This window comes from Cetorhinus maximus, chromosome 14, assembly GCF_964194155.1.
Source record: "Cetorhinus maximus chromosome 14, sCetMax3.hap1.1, whole genome shotgun sequence".
In the NCBI taxonomy this organism is placed as follows: domain Eukaryota; kingdom Metazoa; phylum Chordata; class Chondrichthyes; order Lamniformes; family Cetorhinidae; genus Cetorhinus; species Cetorhinus maximus.
In genome coordinates, this window is record NC_135892.1 from 41,695,189 (window position 1) to 41,722,782 (window position 27,594).

Below are 27,594 nucleotides of genomic sequence, written 5' to 3' on the forward strand. Positions count from 1 at the left end.
CCCTTGATTCTGAGAGACCAAAAATCTACCTATCCCAGCATTGAATATACACAACATTGGAACATCCACAACCCTCTGGGATAGGGAATTCCAAAGATTCACAACTTACATTTAGGAACTAACTAAAGAATGGGCTATTTTAGATCTACTATTACACAAGGAAAAAGGGATAATTAGTAATATCATTGTAAAGAGCTTCTAGGGGAGTGTGACCATAATATGATAGAATTTTACATTAAGTTTGAAAGTGATAATAGTTCAGTCTGAAACTAGGCTCTTAAATCTAAACAAAGGAAACTATGAAGGGGCAAATTTGATGTGGCAGATTGGGCAACTACATTGTAAGGTATGACGGTAGACAGGCAATGGGCAGTATTTAAAAAATTAACACATGGTTTACCACAAATTTGCATTCCTTTAAGGCACAAAAACCCAGTAAGAAAAACATGGCTAACAAGAGAACTTAAAGATTGTATGAGATCAAAGGAAGAGGCTTATAAAGTTGCCAAAAATCCCTGAGGATTGGGAGCATTTAGAATTCAGTAAAGGAGGACCAAGAAACTGACAAAGAAAGAGAAAATGTAATATGAAAGTAAACTGAAGAGAAACATAAAACTGTAAAAGCTCCTATAGGTATATAAAAAGGAAAAGATTTACAAAGACAAATGTGGGCCCACTACAGGCAGGGACAAGAATTTATTATGGGGAATAAGGAAATGGCAGAGAAACTAAACAAATATTTTAGCTGGGATTTCCATGCCCGCTGGCATCTGGCATGTTCGGTGGCATGAGCAGACAATATGGCGAGAAGGCCAATGATCGGTTTCACATCATCGTCGTAAAACCAGTTTGTGGTCGTCCGCTCCACCTGGCTGCCCTGCGGTTGAGGTGACTTGGTGCGGGGGGGGGCAAGGGCTGCTCTGCATTTGAAAGTAGTGCACAAGCACGTGCTGGGTGAGTGGGTGAGGTAAGTGGCCGCGCATTAGGGAAACCTTGTATAAAGTGACCATTCTTCTGCAGCTGAGAGGTTCAGGTGCAGCCACATTGATATGATTGGAGTCGGGCCTCTAGCTTATCTGCCCACTCAAGCAACACAGAAGCATCAAAGTGCCAGGAAGTGCTGTAGAGCTTTTCAACCCTTGGGCACAGACTGCAAACTAATGAGCGTTTTAGTGGACTGCAGAACAGTTGGACGACTAGGCACGTTGTACAATCTCCTTGCAAAAGCTGACCATGGAGCAGTCACTGGTGGAGGCGCTCACAGCTCCTTGCAATGTCATCATCCCGGTTTGGACCAGTTTTCCCCATGGTTCAAGCTAACAGTGCAGCCTTGCAGTGTGGGTTAGGAGAATGCCTGCATCTGAGCTGAGAGCAAAGCATGCAGTCCAGTGGGCAAAGCTGCCGCCAGTCGGACGGGTGGAGTGGGGGGAGGTGGTTGGGGTTTTGGGCAGCCATGAAGCACACTTTCCTAACCCAGGCTGTAATGAAATCAGCTGTAGGATTGTTAATGTCTTTCCAAGCTCAGTCTGCATAGGCCAGGCATGAGACCTGAAGCATTCTTGGTCTGTCTGACTGAGTTCACAGAATCTCAGAATTTTAACGGCACAGAAAGAGGCCATTCGGCCCATCATGCCTGCATCGGCTTTTCAAATGAGCATTATGACCTAGCGCCATTGCCCTGTCTTTTCCCCGTACCCATGCACATTGTTTCTATTCAAATAATTATCTAATGCCCTCTTGAATGCCTTGATTGAACCTGCCTCGACCACCCTTATAGGGAGCGCATTCCAGACCCGAACCACTTGTTATGTGAAAAAGTTTGTTCTCTTGTCACTTTTGCTTCTTTTGCAAATCACTTTAAATCTGTGCCCTCTCATTCTTGATCCTTCTACAAGCGGGAACAGCTCCTCCCTATCTACCCTGTCCAGCCCCCTCATGATTTTGAGCATCTCTATCAAATCTCCTCTCAGCTTTTTTCTTCCCAAGAAGAACAGTCCCAACCTCTCCAATCTATCCTCATAACTGAAGATTCTCATCCCTGGAACCATTCTTGTAAACCTCTTCGGCACTCTCTCCAATGTGTTCACATCCTTGCTATAATGTGGCACCCAGAACTATACACAATAATCCAGCTGAGGTCTAATAAATGTCTTATATAAATTCAGCATAGCCTCCTTGCTCTTGTACTCTATGCCCCTGTTAATAAAGCCCAAAATACTGTATACTTTATTTACTGCTCTCTCCACCTGTCCTGCCACCTTCAATGATCTATGCACATATACACCCAAGTCTTTCTGCTCCTGCACCCAATTCAAAATTTCTCCCCTTATTTTATACAGTCTGTCCATGTCCTTCCTACCAAAATGCATCACCTCACACTTCTCCACATTGAACTTCATCTGCCACCTATCTGCCCACTTCACCAACTTATCTATGTCCTCTTGAAGTTCCACGCCGTCCTCCTCGCAGTTCACAACATTCCCAAGCTTCGTTTCATCCACAGACTTTGAAATTGTCCCCTGCACACCATGATCTAGATCATTAATATATATCAGAAACACCAAGGGTCCCAATGCCGACCCCTGAGGAACTCCACTACAAGCCTTCCTCCAGCCTGAAAAATATCTATTGACCATTACTCCTTGCTTCCTATTTTTCAGTCACTTTGGATCCACATTGTTACTGTCCCTTTTATTCAATAAGCAAGAACTTTTCTCACAAGTCTGTTGTGTGGCACTGTGTCAAATGTCTTTTGAAAGTTCATGTACACCACATCAACAGCATTATCCTCATCAACCATTTCTGTTACCTCTTCAAAAAAAACTCCAGCAAGTTCATTCTGGGCAGTGCATTTACCAATTGATGGGGAGCCTAAACAATGGGACTTTTGATGTGACTTTCTCTGTAATGACTAAAGGAAAACATATTGCACACATAACCTGATTGAAGAAAATGAACATACTTACGATGCACTCCATTTATATTACCTTCGTTCTTCCCTCTCGTGCACGACTTCCAGTAAAGATCTTGCTTAAATTATGTCCATTCAATGACCACATTGTCTTGTAAAATTCCACAAAACGCTCCACTACTGTCTTCTTAAAGGCCATTCCCAGGCTCTTTAACTGGCTGTACAAAACCTATGAAGAGCAAAGAACATGATTTCAAAGCAACAAAGTAGCATTGACAGCTCTATTTCAAGTAGCCAAGAAACATTAGCTGAAATTATTTTTATGGCCCTCATTTTTGACATATTTATTTTCTTAGTCCCACAGGGCACAAGCTAATTCCCAGCTGAGAACACAGTCATCTTTCAATACTCTTTTTAAGCTTGACAGGAGGCAACAAGAAAATGAATCATATGATAATTACTGCCCTGTCCCTGTAGGAAAATGCTGTGCTTTAGCATGGTGGCAGGCAGGAATATGTATATGGAAAACTGGGGCAAATCTATGCCCTACTGCTCTGTAGCAAGTTGGAGTGCGGCTACATATAAAACACAGATACAGATATATCTTTTAAGAGATACTAAATTAAATGCTATTCCACAAGGTTCACAGAAATTCACAATTAAGTGAGGTGAAATTGATTATCGTGTGAGAAATGGCCTGGGAATCAGGGTCTGCGATTAAGTTGCACACATTGAGTGCAATGAGGGATAGTGGGTAAAATCCATGCTGCCTGCTAATTAACATGATCAATGTGTTAACCAGCACTAAGTTACTGTTCAATAGCTGCACAGATGATGAACAGGCCCGATATCAGGATTGTGTGCCATGTGACTAAAGACAGTCAGCATTGTGGATGCAAATTGAATGAAAATCTTCTGCGAGATTACTTGGCAGAGCTGGCAGACAGCATGGGCCTAGGTCCTCTGCAGTTGCACTGGAGGTTTTGGTGCAAGAGGTAGACAGCAGGAGGGGCCATTCTGCAACCCCCAAGAGAAACCTTCTAGGCACTTGACATAGAGCGAGAGAAGGTTGCCAATGTGGCAAATGAGAAGAACATGGCTCCTTGGATATGGATGCAGTGCAGGAAGATGACAGGTGTTATCAGAATCAGAACTTCAAATAGCTTCTCATAACAGCTGCACCATTCATAGCCTTATCAAATGCTGAGTTCACAACCCTCCCATTCTGCACTAAACTGCAGGCCAGGACAATCAGAAGACCACAGTTCCTTTAACGGCCTTCATGTAAACCTCACAAACTCAGCATTATTACAAACCTCCCACCAACAACTCACACCTGGCAACTATTCCATCATGCCAACCACACTACCCAAATATCACAGAATCACACAGTGCAGAAGAAGCCCTTCGGCCCATTGAGTCTGCACCAACACGTGAGAAACATCTGACCTACCTACCTAATCCCATTTACCAGCACTTGGCCCATAGCCTTGAATGTTATGACGTGCCAAGTGCTCATCCAGGTACTTATTAAAGGATGTGAGGCAACCCGCCTCCACTGCCCTCCCAGGCAGCGCATTCCAGACCATCACCACCCTCTGGGTAAAAAAGTTTTTTCTCACATCCCCCCTAAGCCTCCTGCCCTTCACATTTAACTTATGTCCCCTTGTAACTGACCCTTAAACTAAGGGGAATAGCTGCTCCTATCCACCCTGTCCATACCCCTCATAATCTTGTACACCTCAATCAGAACCTCAGTCTTCTCTGCTCCAACGAAAACAACCCAAGTCTATCCAACCTCTCTTCATAACTTAAATCTTTCATCCCAGGCAACATCCTGGTGAATCTCCTCTGCACCCCCTCCAGTGCAATCACATCCTTCCTATAATGTGGCGACCAGAACTGCACACAGTACTCCAGCTGTGGCCTCAACAAGGTTCTATACAACTCCAACATGACCTCCCTACTTTTGTAATCTGTGCCTCGATTGATAAAGGCAAGTGTCCCATATGCCTTTTTCACCACCCCACTAACATGCCCCTCCGCCTTCAGAGATCTATGGACACACAAGCCATGGTCCCTTTGTTCCTCAGAATTTCCTAGTGTCATGCCGTTCACTGAATACTTCCCTGTCAAATTACTCCTTCCAAAGTGTATCACCTCACACTTTTCAGGGTTAAATTCCTTCTGACACTTGTCTGACCATTGACCATCCCGTCTATATCTTCCTGTAGCCCAAGACACTCAGCCTCACTGTTAACCACCCAGCCAATCTTTGTGTCATCTGCAAATTTACTAATTCTACCCCCCACATAGTCATCTACGTCATTTATATAAATGACAAATAATAGGGGACCCAGCACAGATCACTGTGGTACGCCACTGGACACTGGCTTCCAGTCACTAAAGCAGCCTTCTGTCATCACCCTTTTTTTTTGAAGGAGGAATTGATGTTTAATACAAGGCAACAGGCTGCCACTGGTGGAGGAGCAGCACAATTGCACATCCTTTTCCCCATTGCAGAGACGGTGCTGTCCATAATGGGAAGGAGCAGAGCAGGCGCTGTGGCCACTGGAGACACTGGAGGACATACCAAGCAGGGGTTTTTCACACGTAATCCTCTTTTTTCCTTCAGCCCACACACTCTGAATGACATGTTGCTGACATTTCATTTTCTCTGCTCTCATCACTCCACAATTTATTCCTTGTCCCTTCTTCATTTCAGTTTGTGACAATGTGGAAATTGCTCAGCCCACACACTCTGAATGACAATCAGCAGATTGTGTCATCTTACACTACCTCCTCTCTGCTCACCCCACACCACAACCTAACCCTTGTTATGTTTTGCTAATGCAGAAATCCTTCAGCCAGTGCAATATTGACAGTGATAATGAAGATGTTCAATCAGCAGCCAAGATACTAGAGGGAAATGGGTATATATATTGAGAAATGCTTGATGCACTGGGAAGCCCAATGGAGAGCTTTGAGCACAACGTAATGGAGCATGAACACTCCAAAGCAGAGCTTGGAGCCCATCCATTCCAATGTGGAACAAATCAGCTGTGGAATCTGCCATGATGGAGAATCTCTTGACAAATCAAACAATTTCCACTGCAGCACAGAATGCTGCCCGAAAGCTTGAGTGCAACTGTTAAAAGAAGCTTCCAGGGCATTGCTGCACTCAAAGAAAAGTACAGCACAGGAACAGGCCCTTCGGCCCTCCAAGCCTGTGCCAATCAAATGACTCGATGACTCTAATCTCCAGCAGAGCACATGGAGAGCTGAGGTGTCAACCTCTCATCTCATTTCAACCCCAGAATAAGTAAAAGAATACCAGAAACAAGCAACTAAGGGAATGCACAAGTTTCACATGGTTATGAGTTTGAGATTATTGATTTGTTAAATTTGTTTTGAATTTTCATTTGGTGTCGGCATTTATATTTATAGTCATCATTTGAAGGGAAAACTAATTAGTATTGAGTGAAAGAGGGCAATATGATGGTGCTTGCAAATAGATAGGTCCAGTGGGGCTGAATTTAATGGCTATGGGGTGGCCCCGCCCACCAGCTGGAAAGCTGGTGATGACATCCCTGTGGCCATTTCCAGGAGCCCTGAGGGGATTAAATGGCCACCAGAAAGTCTGCCACCTGCTGTTGGTACTCCTGGGCCTTTCAAGGTGAAGATCCCACTTCCAACAGGTGCCAGCCAATTCCAGCAGTGCCTCCGGGAGAAATGAAGGACGCAGAAGGCGAGTAGAGCAGGCTCACTGGGGTCTATCAGGCAGGCCTGGGTATGGGATAGGACGTGACAGTGTGGTGGTCATTGTGAAATACAGAGGAACGTTTTCAACGGGGGCAGCTCGTGCCACTGGGTGCGCGATATGTAGGGCATCCCCCTACCTAGCCAACAGGGAAGCTGCCGGGCTTCCTGATAGCATGCCCAAAGTTAGCATATGGCCCCTGTCACTTGTAGGGCCTCTACTGGCCTCCAGGCATGAGCTCTTCTCCACCTTCCCCGCTCCTGAATAACTGGGGGCAAGTCTGGAAGGCAATCGGCTCTCCACCTGCACCCACCCACCCGATTATACGGCACCCTCCCATCTCCCATCCTGCTCCTGAGAGGGGGGGCATTAAATTTTTCCCAGTGAGGCACTGTTGGTGAATGAGAACTTGGTGTTGTGACTAGTGACTAAACCCAGTCCAATGTAGCCCTCTAGCCTCAACACTGTCAGGCAGATAGTTAGCATCAATGGAGGTCTTATCAGCAAGCAGCTCCAAGGAGTTCAACATGTATTAGTATCCTTCCTCATCTTCGATGTTACTCAGAGCTGTCTAGGCTGGATATCTGGATAGAAATCTGAACAGCTACAAAAAATTATTTAAAAGGCTAATGAAATGTTATCCCTCATCTCTAGGGCCCAGAATACAAAGGAGTGGACGTATTGCTAAAGTTATATAAAACTTTGGTTAGATTTCATCTGGAGTATACTGCATTCAGTTCTGTCCACTGCACTTCAGAAAAAATATGTTGAGCTTTGACGGGTGCATTACAGTTTCACCAGAATGATACCAGGACTAAAAGGCTTAAATTATAAGAACAGGCTTGTATTGTCTGCTGTATAGGAGATCGAGGGGTGATCTGATTGACACATTTAAGATGACTTAAGGAATTGATGGTTTCGCTCTATTTTTCCTATTTCCACTGGTGAGGATGTCCATTACCTGAAAATTAGAGCTAGACCACTAAGGGCAATGTCAGGAAGCACTTTTCACACAAAGGGTAGTGGAATCTGGAACTCTCACCCCAAAAAATGGTTGAGGCCATGTCAATTGAAAATTTAGATTGGTAGATTTCTGTTAGGTAAAGGTATTAATGGTTATGGAATCAAGACAGGTAGATGGAGTTCAGACAGGGATCAACCATGATTAAACCGAGTGGCAGAACAGAACTAAGGTGTTGTATAGCCTATTCCTGTAGCCATGTTCCAATAATTCTATATTTTAATAAGAAAATCTCTCTGACAATAAACCTAGATTCCCTTCAAACTCTCCTTCAAGTCAATTTTCCTCAATAACTAAAATGATTACCTCCAATGCCACGTAAGACTGGACACTGTTTGTCCGATCCAGACAATCAAGGCAGTTTGTTCTGAGCACTCCTGTCTGAAAACTTAAAAGAATAAATATAATTAATGCTGGAAGCTTGAATTTTACTTTCAGGAGAATAAAGTTATTCAGTCTTGAGGCTGCAAATTCCAATATCACTCTAATGCCAGATGATGGAAGCACGGTGCTAAGGGTCATTTGTAGGAACAAATCATCGTCAGTGGTATAGTAATTTATGGTAGCAATGAATTTTCAGCTGAAGTGTACTTTCCTGAACAATCAACATTTTTAACTTCATTTAGAAAATGGATTTAGAAGCACTGAAGAATTCAATTGGAACTCAATACTATACCCCAATCTTACTAATTATGAGCAATAATTGTTGGCCTTGTTTACATTCCGTGAATGGATAAAAACAAAATTGTCACTTGGTAGGGCAGAGCTTGAATGTTGCTGAAAAAAGAGACATGCTACCGAAGCTTTTCGTCTTGCACTTATCAGGACAAGTGCAAAAATTCCTACAATTTATACCACAAGAGAAAAGGTTGCTGATTGGTTGGCAAGTCAGCTTTGATCAGTTGAGGCATTGACGTGGAGAAAGCAACAGGGAACTACAGGGTCCCCAATCTTCTGGGTAATTCAAAAAAGCACAAGGCTTGAACATATTCCTTTGGTTTGCAGAGAACAGGTCCCTGAGCATGAATGTATGTCACTTCCAGCAATCGTAAATGAGCCACATTACAAACTCAACTAATAATCTTAAATTGGTGGTTAGTGTAGCTATCAGCGCACTCAGGATTGTTCAGCAAGTGCTTCCCAATCACGGAATCACAGCTAACAGTAGACATTCGGTTGCTTGCAATAGGCAGAGTACAAACCCTGCACTTACAAAACCCAAAATAAAACGTCGAAATTTAATTTTAACATTGACTTTAGCATCTTTCAGTCTTAATCAGTGATAAACAAGTTGCTAGTTAGTGGCAGCTGCACAGTTAGTAAATTAGGTGGCTCGTTAGAACTGGTTCACTAGTCAACAGGGCCTGTTTCAGGTCTTTGGAATTCTAGCTGGTATAAATACAGGAGGCTTTTGCTCCTGCATGGAGGCCAGCTTGGCAGAGTACTTCTAGACAAAGTACAGAATTTGGAATTTAATGAGTGAGGGAAGTCAGAGCCTTGGGAAGGAGATGCTGTTCTGGTCTTTTACAGAACAAGGAATGGTCCAAGAGAGAGAGGGACAGGGGCACCTGAGAGATGAAGCCCAGAGGCATTAATTAGGTAAGCAGATAGGTGATTGGTTGGTGAGTTTTCAGATTTCTTTTTTACCCTAAACAGGGGCAGCATTTTAAAGTAATACCAAACAGATATTAGTACTGTATTGAATTTATATATTAAGTGGTTTAACTATTTAAGCTAACTATAAATTATCATTGAATGATACTTCTAAACTTGAAATGCTAATTAGTTAAACAAACCACAATACAGATGGCAGGGCTGGTGTTGTATTGCAGCTATTTCATGTGGGAGCTGGTGGACACCAGTGTGATCCATGGCAAACACATCTGCAGTAAGTGTCTGCAGCTCGAGGAGCTTTAGCTCAGAGCTGATGAGCTGCAGTCCGAGCTTCAATCACTGTGCTGCATTACAGAGGAAGACAGTTACCTAAAACTGTGTTCCAGAAGGCAGTCACACCCCTTAGGTTAGGTAAATCAGGTTTAGTCTGTAGTCACAACCTCCAGTCATTGACTGTGAATGAGGCAGGTATGGAGATCCAGAAAGTAGCACCAGAGGAGCCTCAGCCTTGTCCAGCGGGTTCAAGGATCTTGCTGCCTGTGTGGATGAGAGCAAGGACTGCAGGGAGGGTGAGCATATCGACCATGACACCGTGGTACACGAGTCCATTCAAGTGGGGCGGGGGGGAAGTCAAAGGAAATGTAGTGGTAATAAGGGACAGTATAGTTACATGAATAAATATTGTTCTCTGCAGCCAATAGCGTGTGTTCTGAAGGCTATGTTGTCTGCCCTGTGCCAGGATTAAGGACATTTCCTCGGGGCTGGAGGGGAACTTTGAGCAGGAGAGGATGGATCCAATTGTCATCATAGGTATCAACAACATAGGTAGGACTAAGGAAGAGGTTCTGCTCAGGGGGTATGAGCAGCTAGGGACTAAATTAAAAAGCAGAAATACAAAGATAATAATTTCTGTGTTAGTACCTGAAGCACAAACAAATTGGCCTAGGGCAAATAAAATCAGCAAACCAAATGTGTGGGTCAAAGATTGGTGTGGAGAAAATCGATTTTGATTCACGGGCCTTTGGCACCAGTACTGGGAGCTGTACGGTTTGGACAGACTTCGCTGGAGCCGCACTGGGATCAGCATTTCGGTGAATAGTGTTACTAGGATTATAGAGAGAGCTTTCAATTAAATGGGGGGGAGGGGGGGGAGGGAGGGGAGAGGGGGGAGGAGGGGGAGGAGGGGGAGGGGTTGGGGTAAGCTTCACCCTCTTTAGAAAATTAATGTGAACAGAAAAGGCAATTGTGAAGTGGTAATGAAGGCTATAGTATGAAAGGAAGGGAACAGGGCATACAAACATAAGAGCGCACCAGAAAATAGGGTCAGAGTAGGGAAATATGGTAAAAAGACAGAGGTCGGAATTTAATGCCCTCCCCTGCGGTGAGTTTGGTGACAGGGAGGCACGGTCAGGCGGGTGGGTGGCAGGCAGGGACCCTGCCACCTTCTGATCAACACTCTAAGTCCATGAAGGGAAAGCCCATGGATGGCCTTCCCACCCCATCACCAATTAATGTCCACTTGAGGGGCTCATCCCACCATCACTGGTATTAACACAGCATTGGATGGGTGGCTCACCATGCAGGGACCACAACATGACACTGATCACAGGAAAAGTGCACTGTTGTCCAGTTAAAAGCTTAAGTGATATGTAACTTGCCTGGAGTTCCCTTTAAGAAGTGCGTGGGTCTCCCGCCAGCTCTCCAGCTGGTCAGTGAGACCCCTGTCGCCTCTATTAAATGCCATCCAGAATTAAAAGCTCTTTATTTGAATGTTCACAACATTTGTAACAAAATGAATGAATTGATAGCACAAATAGAAATAAATGTGAATGATATGATAGCCATTACAGAGACGTGTTTGCAAAGTAACCAAAGCTGGGGCCTGAGTATTAAACGGCATTTGACATTTCAAAAGGACAGGAAGAAAGTAAAAGGAGGTGAGGTATCGCTGTTAATAAAGGATGAGATCAGAACAGTAGTGAGAAATTATCTTGACTCAGAAGGTCAAGATGTAGAATCTGGGTAGATATAAGAAATAGCAAGGGAAAGATATCACTGGTGGGAGTAGTTTATAGGCCCCCTAACAATAGTTACACTGTAGGAAAACAAGAAATAATGGGGGCTTGCAAGAGAAGTACTGCAATAACCGTGGACACTTTTAATCTTCATATAGATTGGACAAATCAGATTGGCAAAGATAGCCTTGAGGATGAGTTCATAGAGTGTATTCAGCCAGTTTCTTACGTTCTGGAACCAACCAGGGAACAGGCTATTTTAGACTTGTAATGAGATGATTACTTAATGATCTCATTGTAAAGGAACCTCTAGGCAAGAATGGTCATATTATGATACAATTTCACATTTAGAGGGAAACTTGGGTCTGAAACTAGGCCAGGATTTTTCGGATAGTGGGGTTTCCCAGCCCGCCACCCGAAGAGTCAATGGAGATGTATCGCCGCCGATACTGGCTGCACTGCAGCCATTTAACACTCCATGAAGCATTGATTGGCTGGAAATGGAAATTCCACCCCTAACTCAGCAGGAAGTCCCATGTCAGAAAGTTGTCGGCCAATCTGATTGGTGGGCAGCTCTCTAGTCCCAGAGGTGCAAGCAGCAGCAGTGGGCAGGACATGGACTAGAAGCAATCCCCAGAGTCTAAGTCCCTGAGTCCAGGACAAGGTAAGTGTGCGGGCCTCAGTGCTGGGAGGGGAAGTGAGGTCCAGGGGGGCTGGCAAAGATGGGTGGGGGTGTTGGTGGGGAGGTCAGTAGGGAGAGGGTGCACCCACAGGAGGCAGACCTTGTGATGGGGTGGGGTGATGGTTAAAGTGCGCCAAATGTTGAAAGGAGGCTGTCGATGGAGGTGTCCCACTACCTTCCCATCTGAGGCAGGTGAGAGTGATTGCACCTTGAAGGAATGCAGTCCCTAAGCTGGCGCCTTGAGGCAAACGACTCCACAAAGTGGGACACTAAAGCACAGCAATGTAGTAATTGGGGATTCAACAGTGAGGAGGGCAAGACAGGCACTTCTGCTTCTGTAAATATGACACCCATATGGTGTGTTGCCTCCATGGTGCCAGTTTAAGAGACATCACAGTGAGGTTGGGGAGGGAGGAAGGGGAAGAGCCAGAAGTCTTGGTCCTCGGAATCAACAAAATCGGGAGCAAAAGTGTTAAAGTCCTGCAGTTATAGCTTAAGAAGCAAGGAAGGAAATTAAAAAGCAGGCTTTCAAACATAATAATCCCTGGATTACTCCATGTGGAACTTTTCTGATTCCTGGGACAATTGTGATCAGTTCAGTGTAAGGAAGAGCCTGATCAAGATGGAGAGGGTGCACCTGAACTGAGCTGGGACCAATTCCATGCAGGCCAGTTATCTGGTTCTGTGGGGTAGGGCTTCAACCAATTCAGCAGGAGGTCAGGCACCAAAATGTAGAATTCACAGAATCACACAGTGCAGAAGAAGCCCTTCGGCCCATCGAGTCTGCACCGACATGTGAGAAACATCTGACCTACCTACCTAATCCCATTTACCAGCACTTGGCCCATAGCCTTGAATGTTATGACGTGCCAAGTGCTCATCCAGGTACTTTTCAAAGGATGTGAGGCAACCCGCCTCCACCACCCTCCCAGGCAGTGCATTCCAGACCATCACCACCCTCTGGGTAAAAAAGTTTTTCCTCACATCCCCCCTAAACCTCCCGCCCCTCACCTTTAACTTATGTCCCCTTGTGACTGACCCTTCAACTAAGGGGAACAGCTGCTCCCTATCCACCCTGTCCATACCCCTCATAATCTTATACACCTCGATCAGATCGCTCCTCAGTCTTCTCTGCTCCAACGAAAACAACCCAAGTCTATCCAAACTCTCTTCATAACTTAAATCTTTCATCCCAGGCAACATCCTGGTGAATCTCCTCTGCACCCCCTCCAGTGCAATCACATCCTTCCTATACTGTGTTGACCAGAACTGCACACAGTACTCCAGCTGTGGCCTCAACAAGGTTCTATACAACTCCAACATGACCTCCCTACTTTTGTAATCTATGCCTCGATTGATAAAGGCAAGTGTCCCATATGCCTTTTTCACCACCCCACTAACATGCCCCTCCGCCTTCAGAGATCTATGGACACACAAGCCAAGGTCCCTTTGTTCCTCAGAACTTCCTAGTGTCATGCCGTTCATTGAATACTTCCTTGTCAAATTACTCCTTCCAAAGTGTATCACCTCAAACTTTTCAGGGTTAAATTCATCTGCCACTTATCTGCCCATTTGACCATCCCGTCTATATCTTCCTGTAGCCCAAGACACTCAACCTCACTGTTAGCCAGCCAGCCAATCTTTGTGTCATCCACAAACTTACTAATCCTACCCCCCACATCTATGTCGTTTATATGAATGGCAAATAATAGGGGACCAAGCACAGATCCCTGTGGTACGCCACTGGACACTGGCTTCCAGTCACTAAAGCATCCTTCTGTCATCACCCTCTGTCTCCTACAACTAAGCCAATTTTGAATCCATTTTATCAAATTACCCTGTATCCCATGTGCATTTGCCTTCTTTATAAGTCTCCCATGTGGGACCTTGTCAAAGGCTTTGCTGAAATCCATATAAACTACATCAACTACACTACCCTCATCTACACACCTGGTCACCTCCTCAAAAAATTCAATCAAATTTGTTAGGCTTGAAAAGTGCAAACAGAGCATAGAGATAATATTAGGAATAATGCAGAATTAGCTGGGATAACAGAAGATACAAAGCGATCTGAGTTAGGTGTGAAGCGCACTTACATGAATGCATGAAATGATGAGGTTGAGCTACAGGCACAGATAGCCACATGGGAATATGGTGTGGTGGCAATAATGGAAACCTGATTCAAAAACGGGGAAGGCTGGATTATTAATACTTCTGAGTATCAGAAAAGAAAAGTAAGGAAGATAAAGAGGAAGAAGTATCAGTTTTGTTCAAAGAAACTAACTGTGCTAGAAAGAGGATGTCCTTGAGTTAAATACAGAGGGCTGAATCTTGTTGAAAGGTCAAAGATGTTGCCTGCTGGCTGGAGAGTTGGTAAGAGACACGCACTGCCTATTTTTGGGAACGCCAATCAAGCAGTGACGAGGCCACTTGCGGGCCTTCCCATGGAATCAAGAATCTAGGAATGGAAGTCTCACCTACTGAGAGCGGCCGGCCAATCAGGGGCCAGCAGCTCTTGTGCTCAGCAGCACCACTGGGGAGGCCATGGCTGCTGCTGGCAGGACAGTCACCGGAGTCACAGGATCGCGGAGCCACCCAGGTCACGGGTAACTGATGTGGAGTGGGCAGGTGGGGGGTGGGGGGTGGGGGGGGGGTGCGGGGAAGAGGGGTGTAAGGTGGTTGGCTCTCAGCAGGCCCCCATCCAGCTCCCTCGATCAGTGCCTTTGATTGAGGGATATCCCCCCCCAGGAGGTAACAAGCTGGCCGCATGGTTTTAGCTGCCATGCACACCATATGACGACTGGCCCGCCTGCAGCTGGGTTAATTCCAGTAACGGAGGGATGAGGCTCTTAAGTGGTCATTAATTGGCCTCTTAAGAGCCTCAGTTGGCAGCAGGGTAAGAAAGTCAACCATGGACCTTCCTGCCCAGAACCTAATTCTGGCAGAGACGGGAAGGCGGCAGGATTCTGATGCACTACCATCCCACCTAATTAAAAGCCCTTCCAGTTTCCAAGCTCACCACCAGCAAGAGCAGAAGATTCCACCCAAAGTTTATTTGATTACAGTTAAGAAACAAACAAGGAGCCATTAGGCTAGTTTGTATATTTTATAGGCCACCAAATAGTGAGGAGGAGATAGTGGCACAGATTTGCACAGAAATTACTGAGGTGCATGAGCTAAATAATAGTCATAATGGAAGACTTTAGCTACCTCATTACTGAGTGAGGCTGTGATTGTGTTAGGGGTAAAGAGGGGAAGGAAGTTTTGAAGTGCATGCAGGGGAACTTTCTTGATTAGTATGTTTCATCTCCAATGAGCAAAGTGGCATTGTTGGATCTAATCCTGGCAAATAAAATGGGTCCAGTGGTGAATGTCACAATGGGGAGCATCTGTCCAACAGTGATCATCGTATCATAAGGTTTAGATTAGTTATGTAGAAGGACAAGGAGCAATCTAGAATAACAATACCGAACTGGAGGAGAAATAATTTTAGCAAATTGTAGAAGGGTCTGGCCTGGGTAAATTGGAGTCAAGGACTGGCAGGCAGAGATGTAATGAAGCAATGACCAGCCTTTAAAAAGATGGTTAATGTACAGTTTATGTACACTCCCACAAGTGGGAAAAAGAAGCCAACCAAACCCAGAGCTGCCTGGAAAACAAAGAAGATTTTTTAATGTGGGATGAAGCAGAAGATGGGCCTATATAACAGATGTCAGCAAGATAATACAAGGAAGAATCAGGTTGAATATAAAAAGTACAGAAGAGAAGTGAAAAAGGAAATGGGTTGGTGGGGGTGGGTCGGTGTTGGTCACAGAAAGAAGTATTGGCGACTAACATAAAAGAGAATCCAAAGATCTTCCATACGCATATTAACAGTAAAAGGGTTGTCAGAGGAGTAGTGGGGCCAATTTGAGCAAAATGGAGCTCTATTGGCGGAGCCACAATGCCTGGCAGAGGTACTTTGCAACTACCAAAGAAGATGGCTTTGCCTAAGCTATAGTAAACCTTGAGGTAGTTGGGATACTGAATGAGATAAAAAGAGATAAAGTGGAGGCACTAAAAAGACTGGCACTTCTTAAAGTAGATAAATCACCCAGTCTGTATGTGATGCATCTTAAGGTGCTGAGGGAGGTAAGGGTAGAAATTGCAGAGGTACTGGCCACAACCAATCAGCCTTCCTCAGATACAGAGGCAGTGCCAAAGGACTGGAGGATTGCAAATATTATACCCTGGTTCAAAAAAGGGGAGCAAGATAAATCTAGTGATTACAGGCCAGTCAATTTAGTGTCAGTGGTGGAAGCAATCTAATGGAAAATTCACAGCCACTGAGACAAGTTTTTTTTAATTGTTTCAAGGAATGTGAGCATCACTGGCAGAGCCATCATTTGTTCCCCATCCCTGATTTCCTCCAGGTGGTGGCAAACTGCCTTTTATGAGCCACTTAAGGGTCAAATACATATGACATCCGCTCTTCTCAAATTTTGCATATCTAATTTCAACTCCAAGATTGTTCTGGAAAGTGGAGGTCATTTGAGCCACAATGAGAGAACTAGCCTCACTCTCGTGTCTTGCAGGGATAATAAACTGGTTAAGTTAATCTGACATTGATGAGGCACTAACTGCTGACCAGACGGGCTGCTGTCCAATCCTGCTTTGAAATTTTTAGGAATCATAGCTTATAAATATAAATGAAAACTTTTGAGTTCAATTATAGGAAGGATGTGAACACATCGGAGAGAGTGCAATAGAGGTTCACAAGAATGGTTCCAGGGATGAGAAACTTCAGTTATGAGATCAGATTGGAGAGGTTGGGACTGTTCTCCTTGGAGAGAAGAAGGCTAAGAGGAGTTTTGATAGAGATGTTCAAAATCATGAGGGGGCTGGACAGAGTAGATAGGGAGAAGCTGCTCCCACTCATAAAAGGATCAAGAACGAGAGGGCACAGATTTAAAGTGATTTGCAAAAAAAGCAAATGTGATGAGAGAGAAAACTTTTTCACACAATGAGTGATTCGGGTCCGGGATGCACTGCCTGTACATGTGGTGGAGGCTGGTTCAATTGGGACATTCAAGAGGGCATTAGATGATTATTTGAATAGAAACAATGTGCAGGGATATGGGGAAAAGGCAGGGCAATGGCACTAGGTCATAATGCTCATTTGGAGAGCCGGTGCAGGCATGATGGGATAATATACCTCCTTCTGTGCCGTTAAAATTCTGTGAATTTGCTGAACTAACAGTCACTACCTTTCAGGCTTCTTAAACATAGTGGAATATTTGGTAATCACACTAAGATTTAATTTTGCTACCTTATCTTCCATGTATTTGTACCTGTGGTTGTATTGGGAACTATCAGTTTAAACTTAGTACGCTGTGCCTGAACCTGCATATATTTGACCTTCCTCAGCCCTGTTTGACTGCCAGATTTAAAACATTTTCACACTTTTAATTTTAGAGAAGTTAGTGACAGGTCCATTTTATTTCTACTCCGAAGCTGCACATTGTTTGCTATAATTTGACTGCACTAACTGCATAAAAAACTGAGATGTACAGACGGTGGGAGGTCTCTACACAAAGCTACTAATTTATTTTAAAAGGTAAATTATCCCAAAATTCAAAATAGAAAATATTTAATGGTAGGATGTACATCTCAAATGAGCCAATTCGGGTCACAAAATAGAAAATATTTAATGGTAGGATGTACATCTCAAATGAGTCAATTCGGGTCACAAAATAGAAAATATTTAATGGCAGGATGTACATCTCAAATGAGCCAATTCGGGTCACTCAAAGTTCAATTTTAGTACACAGGCTCAAAAGCTACAGTGTAGTAATCTATGTCAACAACACAAAGTGGTATTTTAACAAATTTGCAATATTGCATTATGATGAGATGGGGAAACTTGTGCTCACTGAGGTGAAGGATGGTAGTTGTGGGAAATGGATCACTTACTGACTTTTGTTAGCATCAAGCACTTCTAGGACTGCCATAGCATAAAAAGATGCACTGTTAGGGATCTCTCTTCTCTTCCTCAACATTGAGTTTTAATGCCAAATGTTCATTCTTTTCCAGCGTGGCACAAGTTCAGAATCATTTCATATATAGGAGCAGAGGAGCAGTAGTAGGCCATTCAGCCTATCGAGCCTGCCCCGCCACTCAATATGATCATGGCTGATCATCCACCCCAATGCCTCTTTTCCACACTATCCCCATATCCCTTTATGTCATTGGTATTTACTTCCACAGCCCTCTAGGGGAGAGAATTCCAAAGATTCACAACCCTCTGAGTAAAAAAAACTCTCATCTCAGTCCTAAATGGTTTCCCCCTTATTTTGAAATTGTGTCCCCCGGTTCTAAACTCCCCAACCAGGGGAAACACCTTACCAGCATCTACCCTGTCTATTCCTTTAAATATTTTGCAGGTTTCAATGGGATCACCTCTCTTCCTTCGAAACTCTAGTGAATACAGGCCCAGTTTCCCCAGTCTCTCTTCATAGGATAGTCCTGTCATCCCAGGAACAAGTCTGGTGAACCTTTGTTGCACTCCCTCTATGGCAATAATATCCCTCCTAAGGTAAGGGGACCGAAACTGCACACAGTGCTCCGTTGCAGTCTAAGGTTCTATACAATTGAAGCAAGACTTCATTGCTCGTGTACTCAAACCCTCTTGCGATAAGCTGGATGTCCTGACATCTTCAAAGATTAATGCATATACACCTCCAGGTTCCTCTGTTCCTGCACGCTTTTTTAAATTGTGCCATCAAGTTTATATTGCCTCTCCCTATTGCTTCTAACATTGTAGGTTCAATCACTGGCTGTGATTGGAGGGATACCTTCTTGTCCTGCCCCACACTTGATGTGGAGTTGTTCCCCTCAAGCTATATAATCATTTGTCTCTCTATAACAAAGAGAGATGCTTAAGGTCCCTCATGAACAATAGTTAATTACCAAATTACCAGAATTATTTAGGTTGACTGAGTGAAGTACTAAGGGACTTCTACATTGTTAGGCACATTACCGTTTAGATGAGACTAAATTAACTCATCTGTCCAGACAGCGGGCAATCGAGGGGGTTGTCCGACTCGACTGCCTGCCCTTTTTCCATGGCTATGTTCGGGCCAGGTGTCCTTGGAGAGGGAGCACGTGATGTCTGCCGGTACTGTCGAGGCCTTCCGTGCTCGGTGGGCATACTGGGATGTTTTATTGACCCTCTTAATCACATTTTGGTTTAATGTTTACAAGTTTCCTTTAAATTTTGTCTTTGTTTTTGCAGTTTCCCTTTAAGAGGCTGCTTTTTAAATTTGTCCCCAATTTTGATAATTTAGTTGATTTGGTTGACTCAAAAGAGTTACCTGTTCCAGTGGTTCATGGGGATACTCATGCATTTAACCAAAAGGAGTTTTTAGTGTCCTAGACAACATTCTTACCTCAATTAATATCTAAAAGCAGAATACTCATCTAGTGGTTGTTAGTAGGACGCTTTGGTATATTTACTGTATTTGTCTGCTTAATAGGCTCTCCACTTTAAAGAATATATCATGCTGGCTTCTGACAGTGTTTTTAACAGGATAAGATGCTGTAAGTTTCATGTGAACTTTTCCATCTCTCACATGTTCATGTGAACTTTTCCATCTCTGTATGGCCTCTCTCAGTAACATTGCAATTAGATCAAATGGCAGAAATGTGTGTATTATACAAGAAACAAGAAACTGAAATCAACCTTCCAAAGCTCCTAACATTTAGAATCCTTCCAGCTATCAGAATGAAGATTTTTACCCCAACTCATCAATCTGAAATAGCACAAACTCTGCTGGAGTACTCCATCAAGCCTCTGTCAAACTATTTTTACTAAGTGGTTATATCGCCCAGAGGCTAAATTTCTTAAGCTATTAAATTAAAATAGGCCTCTTATCCCTGCATTAATCAATTTCTGTTGTATATCGTTGTATTAACATAGGCTTTGAGGATATGGTTCTTTAACATTCTATGTAGAATTCTTTTAGCTAATCTGACTAAATGGACTACGTAAACTAAGCAGAAAAAACAATTGTAATTTCATATGAATGATGCAGTTTAATCATTTCATCAGCAATAAGGAAATAAATTGAAACATCCTAAAGACTCACCAATGATGTACATGCTCGCCACTGGTGAAGAAGCCAAATTGCTCCAGGTGTTCCTGCAGCTGAGGTTTTAACAACGAGTGCAGCTTCTCCACCTTCCCACCTTTCACACAGTGGTAATAGTCGAAGTTTATCATTGGTACGTTAGGGGCATGAGCAGAGGCCCACATCAGTTTCTAGATAGAAAGGATAGAAGACATATTTTGTGGTACTTTAAATCCAATAAAATGTAATTTAGTTATCATACTTCAGGCACTGGGGATTATTAATAGGGTCCCTGCTGTTTGGTGAAGTCAATGCTAAGGTACAGATCCTTTCCTTGCTGATAGAGTTTATTGATTTTGTTCAGGGTCAACACTCCTCACATACATCCAGTGTCCCAGCTATCCCCTATTTATATGTGTTTAAATGTCCATCACCTGTTTTCCTTAACAATGTAATTGATAAGATATTGACAGAGACAACTGAATGAAGTTTGGACACTTCCCCACAGAGATGGAAAAGCTTACTAGGAAACCAACAGCACAGTGTACAGTTCAGCCTCAGTCATAATCCTCCCAGAAAATGCACATTGGGCAGAAGTCTGGAAGGATGTCCAGCAACCACTCTTTGAATAGATAAATTGTACATGACACGGAAGATTCTGTACAGAGAGCAGGAGAACAATGGCCCAAATCTTTCCGTCTCTGGATCGTCAGAGACTGGGCGTATGACTGAAGATGTGAATCGGGACCTTGCGGAAGTCTTGAATTGCAGACCCACAAAGGAATTGCCCAGGAAGTTTAAACTTCCCTGCTCCCCGCAGCTCCCTGCGACTCTCCGCAAATTTCTCCGACTCCGAGTTAGAATCTGAGACTTGGGAGAGATCTGCGTTACTTACCTGGATAGTTACACAGGAAATGCTAGACAGATTGAAACCTGATTTAACACCTGAGTAACTCCACAACTGATTCCTGCAATCACCGACCCCTTGACCACCCGACTACCCATCCCGAACACACAACTACTTCCCTGTTCCAACAACCCCCTGACCATCCGACTACCCCCTGACCTGACTACCCACCTGTCCACTCATCCACTTACCCACCTCACCTGCTCACTCACCCTTTCGCTCACCCACACTCAGAGACTGGACCTTTAAACTTACCAGAAGAATATGCCAGCTAGTGCCATAAAAGGGGCCATGTCCTGTCTTCCCCTGACTTTACTCCACTCTGATTTGATTCCCCATGGAATGCTGCGCTGTTTATTTCTTTGACAGCCAGGATCAGAGGATCCCAGAAGAAATGCGCAGCAGCTTCGGGTCAGGAGAATCTTTGCGTGCAGCAGCACTCTGCCCAGTATTCAGAAGATTCAGGTCAGTATTTTCAACAGAAAGCTCTCTAAGTTCAGTGTGAGAGTGTTAAAATTTCAGCCTTTCCAGCCATTCATATTCAACTTCCATAGCTATAGGGCTTCAGAGGACAAATTCCATCCAACAGAAGTATTGCAATGTTGATAGATTTCACAGCTCTATTTATATCCACTGCTTCATTTGACCATTCCATCAAAACCTGATGGAAAGTAGTAATTTAAGAAAAAAAATTCTCAATTTTTGAAATGAAGAGGGGCAGAAACTGTGAACTTTAGAGGCATTCAGTTAGAAAAAAGTAAAAAAAAAACATGAGTAAAGCAGAAACACTCAGCAGGTTTGGCAGTATCTGTGGAGAGAGAAACTGTTAAGTTTTCAGCAGAGCTAGAAAAGTTTGAGAAGTATCAGGTTTTAAGCTACTATTGAGGGAGGGAAAGGGGCAAGGTGGGGAAAGAACAACAGAGGAGGTCGTGATTGGGCTGAAGGCAGGAGAGATGAAATGGAAAAAAGGATGATGGTGCAAGCCTAAAGGACATGGTAATGGATTAAGGGAAGAAACAAAAGATAGATTTCAAGGAAGTATGTATGGGAAAAAGAGAATGAACATCAATGGCTGCTGTCCAAAACAAAACTGGGACAGAAGTTACAATCTGAAATTGTTGAACTCAAAGTTGAGTCCAGAATTCTGTGAAGTGCCTAATTGAAAGATCAGATGCTGTTCCTCAATCTTACATGAGCTCCTTCAGCTTCACTGATCTCTATGTCCTCAACTACCAGAGTGGGATTACATGGAAAATTAAAATAACAGGCAACCGGAAGCCCAGGATCACACTTGTAGACTGAAAGGAGATGTTCATCAAAGCATTCACCCAATCTGTTTGGTCTATCCAATATAAAGACCGCATTATGAGCAGTGAATACAGTATACTAAATTGAAAGTAGTACAAGGAAATCACTGTTTCACATGGAAGGAGTGTTTCAGGTCCTGGAAAGTGAGAAGAGAGGAGGTAAAAGGGCAGCTTTTGCATCTGCTTTAAGGGAAGTTGGGGGGCGATATTGAGCGTGATTGAGGTTTCACAGAAAGAGCGGACCCTTCGGAATACTGAAAGGGGAGGGGAAGACGTGATGTCACCACGCTGGAAGTGGTGGAAATGATGGAGGATGATCTGTTGAACATAGAGACTAACGGGGTGGAAGGTGAGGACAAGAGGGACCTTATCATCATTCTGGGAGGGAGAGAAGGGAATGAGGAAAAGGGAACAGATTGGAAGCAGTGGTATAGAAGATGACATTATCATAACAGATACAACTGAGCTGGAAAAACTGGGAGAATGGAATCGAGTCCTTATAGGGAGTGGTGTCGGAAGAAGTGTAGTCAAGGTAGTTGTGGGCATCAGTGGGCTTAGAGTCAATGGCCTAACAACATAAATGGAAACAAAGAAGTCAAGGGAGGGAAGGGAAGGGTCGGTGTAGGCCAGGCAAAAGCAACAGAAGGGTGAAACTGGAAGCAAGGATGATGACATTTTCCATTTTGGGATAGCTAGGAACCATGTGGATTCCAAAAGCAACAGCTCTTATTTAGAAGAGGTGAACAGAGTTCAATTCAATGCAAGAACACTGCCCAGTGACTCCCAAAGCTACCTTCACAACACTTCCTCACACCCGGCTTCCAGTAAGGGCTCATAGAAGAATCATTGAATAGTTGCAGCACAGGAGGTGGCTATTCAGCATGTCATGTCTGTGCTGGCCCTCTGATGGAGCAATTTGCCTAGTGCCATTCCCCTGCCTTTTCTCCATTGCTCTGCAAATTATTCCTTTTCAGGTAATGACATTAAACTAAATGAAACATTTTATTAAGTTACACAAGTTAAATATATACACATGCCTACAAATTACTATCATAACTTTTAACAAATTCCCAAACTAATCTCCATTAAGGCAACAGCAATCCAGAGGCTTAACCAGACACCAAAGCATTTTCACCTTACGAATTCAAAATGAGGTTCTTTCCACTTTGGTTCCTGTGGAGACAGTTGGAGGCTTACATTTGCTTTCATCTTACATTGTCTCTTCTCTGCACACACAAAACTGCTATTAGTTATATACAGCACATCTCACCAGCCTCTTTGAACTCTACTTCTTCTAACAATAAAACCCCTTTCCTAGTACCAATTTTATTAGTAATATAAACATTGCTTGGTCTCTGCTAGCTAGGTGCCAGATTTCACCCCATTTCTTGAATGCTCTATTCAAAAAATGCAAATGCATTCTACCTCTGTTATTTCTCAAAACTAGAACACATCAAAGCACCCAGCCGAGTTGGTTTTAAACCACAGACTACCCCTCTATTTTTAAAAAATTAATTTCCGATAATATATATATTAATAACTTCATGGCACCCAGAACTACAATTGGGTTCCCTTTGTCCTCACCTCCCACCCTGCCAGCCTCCATATTCAACAGACCACAAGAAACAGGAGTAGGAGTCGACCATATGATCTCTCAAGCCCGCACTGCCATTCAAGTCATGCTGGCTTTCACTTTCCCACCCACTCTCCATTCCCTTGATTTCCTGAGACACCAAAAATCTATCTATGCCTACGTTGAATATACACAACATTAGAACATCCACAACCCTCTGGGGTAGAGAATCCCAAAGATTCACAACCCTTTGAGTGAATATATTTCTCCTGATCCCTTATCCTGAGGCTATGCCTCCATGTTCTAGATTCCCCATCCAGCAGAAATAGCCTCTCAGTATCTACCCAGTCAAGCCCCTTCAGAACCTTGTACATATCAATCAAATCAGCTCTCATTCTTCTAAACCGCAAACAATATAGAACCAATTTACTCAGCCTCTCATCATAGGTCAATCCTCTCATCTCATGGGTCAGTCTAATGAACTTTTGTTGTACTGCCTCCAAGGCAAGTACATCCTTCCTTAGATATGGAGACCAAAACTGCACACGCATTTCATCTGTGGTCTCACCAAAATCGAGTGTAATTGTAGCAAAGCTTCCTTATTCTTGTCCTCCAATCCTCGTGCTATAAAGGCCAACAAGCCATTTGCCTTCCAAATTGCTTGCTGTATCTGCATGCTTGTCATGAAGCTATTAATGTATATAATGTTATTGGAAATTTTTTTTAAAAAAAGGTTTAGTATGTGGGTCTGTGTCTTAATTGGATTAAAGCCAGCTAGTCTGGGTGCTTTGATGTATAGTAGTTTTGAGATGTAAATAGAGGTAGAAGTACATTTGCATTTTGTTGAATAGAGAGTTCAAGAGTGGGAGTGAAATCTTGCACCTAGCTAGGAGACACCAAACTGTTTATATTACTAATAAAATTGGTACTATGAAAGGAGTTCAAAGGGCCTGATGATACAATGAGAATTTACATTCAAAGGGGAGTGTTGAGTATAACAGAAGGGAGTTTTTGTGTGCAAAGCAGAGGCATGTAAGCCTGCAGCTGTCTGCAAAGGAACCAAATTGAAAGGAACCTCATTTTGAATTCATAAGGTGAAAATGCTTTGCCTGGTATCTCTTTAAGTCTATTGGTTATTGTTGCCTTAGTGGAGATTAATTTGGGAATTTGTTAAAAGTTATGACAGTAGTAATTTGTAGCCACGTGTATAAGTTTAATTTGTTGTAAATTAATGAATGTCTCATTTAGTTTGATATAAAAACCTCTCGAGAACTGGTGGTCTTATTCCTGAATTTAGAGCTGCAACTCAAAACACATCAATTGAAAATATAGGTTATGACAATTGTTTAAAGTTTCCCCCTGAGATTTTAAGTAACTCAGCCTTTAACAACAGCTGTGTCACAAAAATGCTAACTTTCTGTGTTCCTTGTACGAGTACTCCCAAGCCCCTCCGAACATCAATATTTAAAAATTTCACGCCTTTTTAAAAATATTGTTTTTATATTCTCACTACCAAATTGAACAACCTCACACTTACCCACATTATCCTCCATCTACCATCTTGCTGCCAATCACATAACCTGTTAATATATCTTTGCAGCCTCTTTGTGTCCACCTCTTAGCTTAAATCCCATCTGCTTTTGTATCATCAGCAAACTTGGATGCATTACTTTCAGTCTCTTCATCTAAGTCAATAATATAGATCATAAATAGTTGAGGCCCCAGCACTGATCATATCAACACTCCACTAGTTACAGCCTGCCAACTTGAAAAAACCCCATTTGTTTCTACTCACTTCCTGTTTGTTAACCAATCCTTCAACCTTTTATATATTACCACCAACTACATCTTGTATATTAACCTTTTGTGAGGCACACTATCAAATGAGTTTAGGAGATCCGAGTTTATTACATCTACCGGCTCCCCATTATACACCCTAGAAATTACTTCCTCAAAAACCCTCTAATAAATTTGTTAAACAGAATTACCCTTCTGTAAAACTATGTTGACTTTATCTGATCATATTTTGATTTTCTAAGTGCATTGTTAAGGCTTTCTTTATATGCATTCCAGCATTTTCCTAACAACTAATGTCAGGCTAACTGGCATGTAGTTCCCTTTTCCTCTCTCCCTAATTTCTTGAATAGCAGTGTTATAATTACTAATTTCCAATCCACTGGAGCCTTTCTGGAATCTAAGGAATTTTGGAAAATCAAAATCAGTGAATCCACCATCTCTACAGCCACCTCTTTTCAAACCCTCGGAGGTAGGCCATCAGGTCCTGAGGACTTGTCAACTTTTACTCCTTAAGCTTCTCCAAAACATTTTTTCTGTGATACAAATTACTCAAGGTTTCTCACTCTTATCAGCCCCTTGGTTTCCCTCTATTTCTAGCATGTAATTTATTCTTTTACCATGCAGACTGACAAAATATTTGTTCAATGTCTCTGCCATTTCCTCGTTCTCCATTGTAATTTATCCTGTCTCTGTTTCTAAGGAATCACATTTGTAAAAGCTTTTACAATATATTTTTATTTTCCTGGCTCGCTGACTCTTATATTCTATTTTTTCCCTTTGGCATAAAACTTCTGCTCAGCCTTCACTGGTTTCTCCCAATCCTCATGTTTACTACTATTCTTTACAACATTATAAGCTTGTTCTTTTAATTTAATGCTATCCTTAAATTCGCTGGTAAGCCACAGATGGATCTTTTTCGCTGAGTGCTTGTTTTTTTTAAATGAAAAGTACTTTTGTTGAAAATTTTGAATAATTTCTTCCAATTTTTCCCCTTGCTTATTTACTGCCATATGTTTTAGTCTATTTACCCAATCAACCTTAGCCAGCTCTACCCTCTTATATACATAATTAGCTTTTTTTAATTTTAAATTTCTTCTTTTGAAATCATGTATGTTGCTTTCAAACTTAATATAAAATTCAATCCAATATGACCACTTTTTCCTCAGAGGATCTTCTACAATGAGATTGTGGAAAACTGGATTGACATCATGGTCGTAATGGGAGCCTGGCTATTTCCTCTTAATGAAGTCTCCCAACCTGGCTATATATCTTCTACCGCTTGCCCTGTCAAAACTGTTGCAGTGGCAGTGGCCTGGCCCCTACTTCTCTGGCACCTTCCCCTCCTTTAGACATATCACCTTCTTCTACCCATCCCACCTCTCATCTAAAATCATTCTCTACCACCCCTCCAAAGTATGATAAAAATTTTCTCACCAAGATATCTTCGTTGCTTTCCTCCGTTAGCCTCTGCACCAAACGACTTCTCATCCTCAGTGATTTCAACCTCCATCCTAACTCATCATATCCCACCTACATCCATGATTCCTCTGACATCCTACATCATATCAACAATTTCCAGTTCCCTGGCCCCAAACGCCTCTTCACCAAGGACGTCCAATCCCTCTACCCCTCCATCCCCTACCGGGATGGTCTGAGGGCTCTCAGCTTCTTCCTCGAACAGAGGCCCAAACAATCCCCATCCACCACTACTCTCCTCCGTCTGGTTGAACTTCTTCTCACACTGAACAATTTCTCATTAAACTCCTCTCACTTCCTCCAAATAAAAGATGTGGCTATGGGTACCCGCATGGGCCCCAGTTATGCCTGTCTCTTTATGGGGTATGTGGAACATTCCTTGTTCCAGTCCTACTCCGGCCCCCTCCCACAACCCTTTCTCCG

At 43.1% G+C, this 27,594-nt stretch overlaps 1 protein-coding gene across 1 annotated transcript in view; it reads right to left on the bottom strand.

Moving 5' to 3' along the window:
• Window positions 1–27,594, bottom strand: part of LOC144689615 (synaptojanin-2-like) — a 283,459-nt gene that overhangs the window by 139,785 nt on the left and 116,080 nt on the right. The window contains 3 exon segments of the mRNA XM_078556842.1: window positions 2,988–3,140; window positions 7,999–8,080; window positions 20,130–20,302. Of these exon segments, the coding sequence (XP_078412968.1) occupies window positions 2,988–3,140; window positions 7,999–8,080; window positions 20,130–20,302 (408 nt within the window).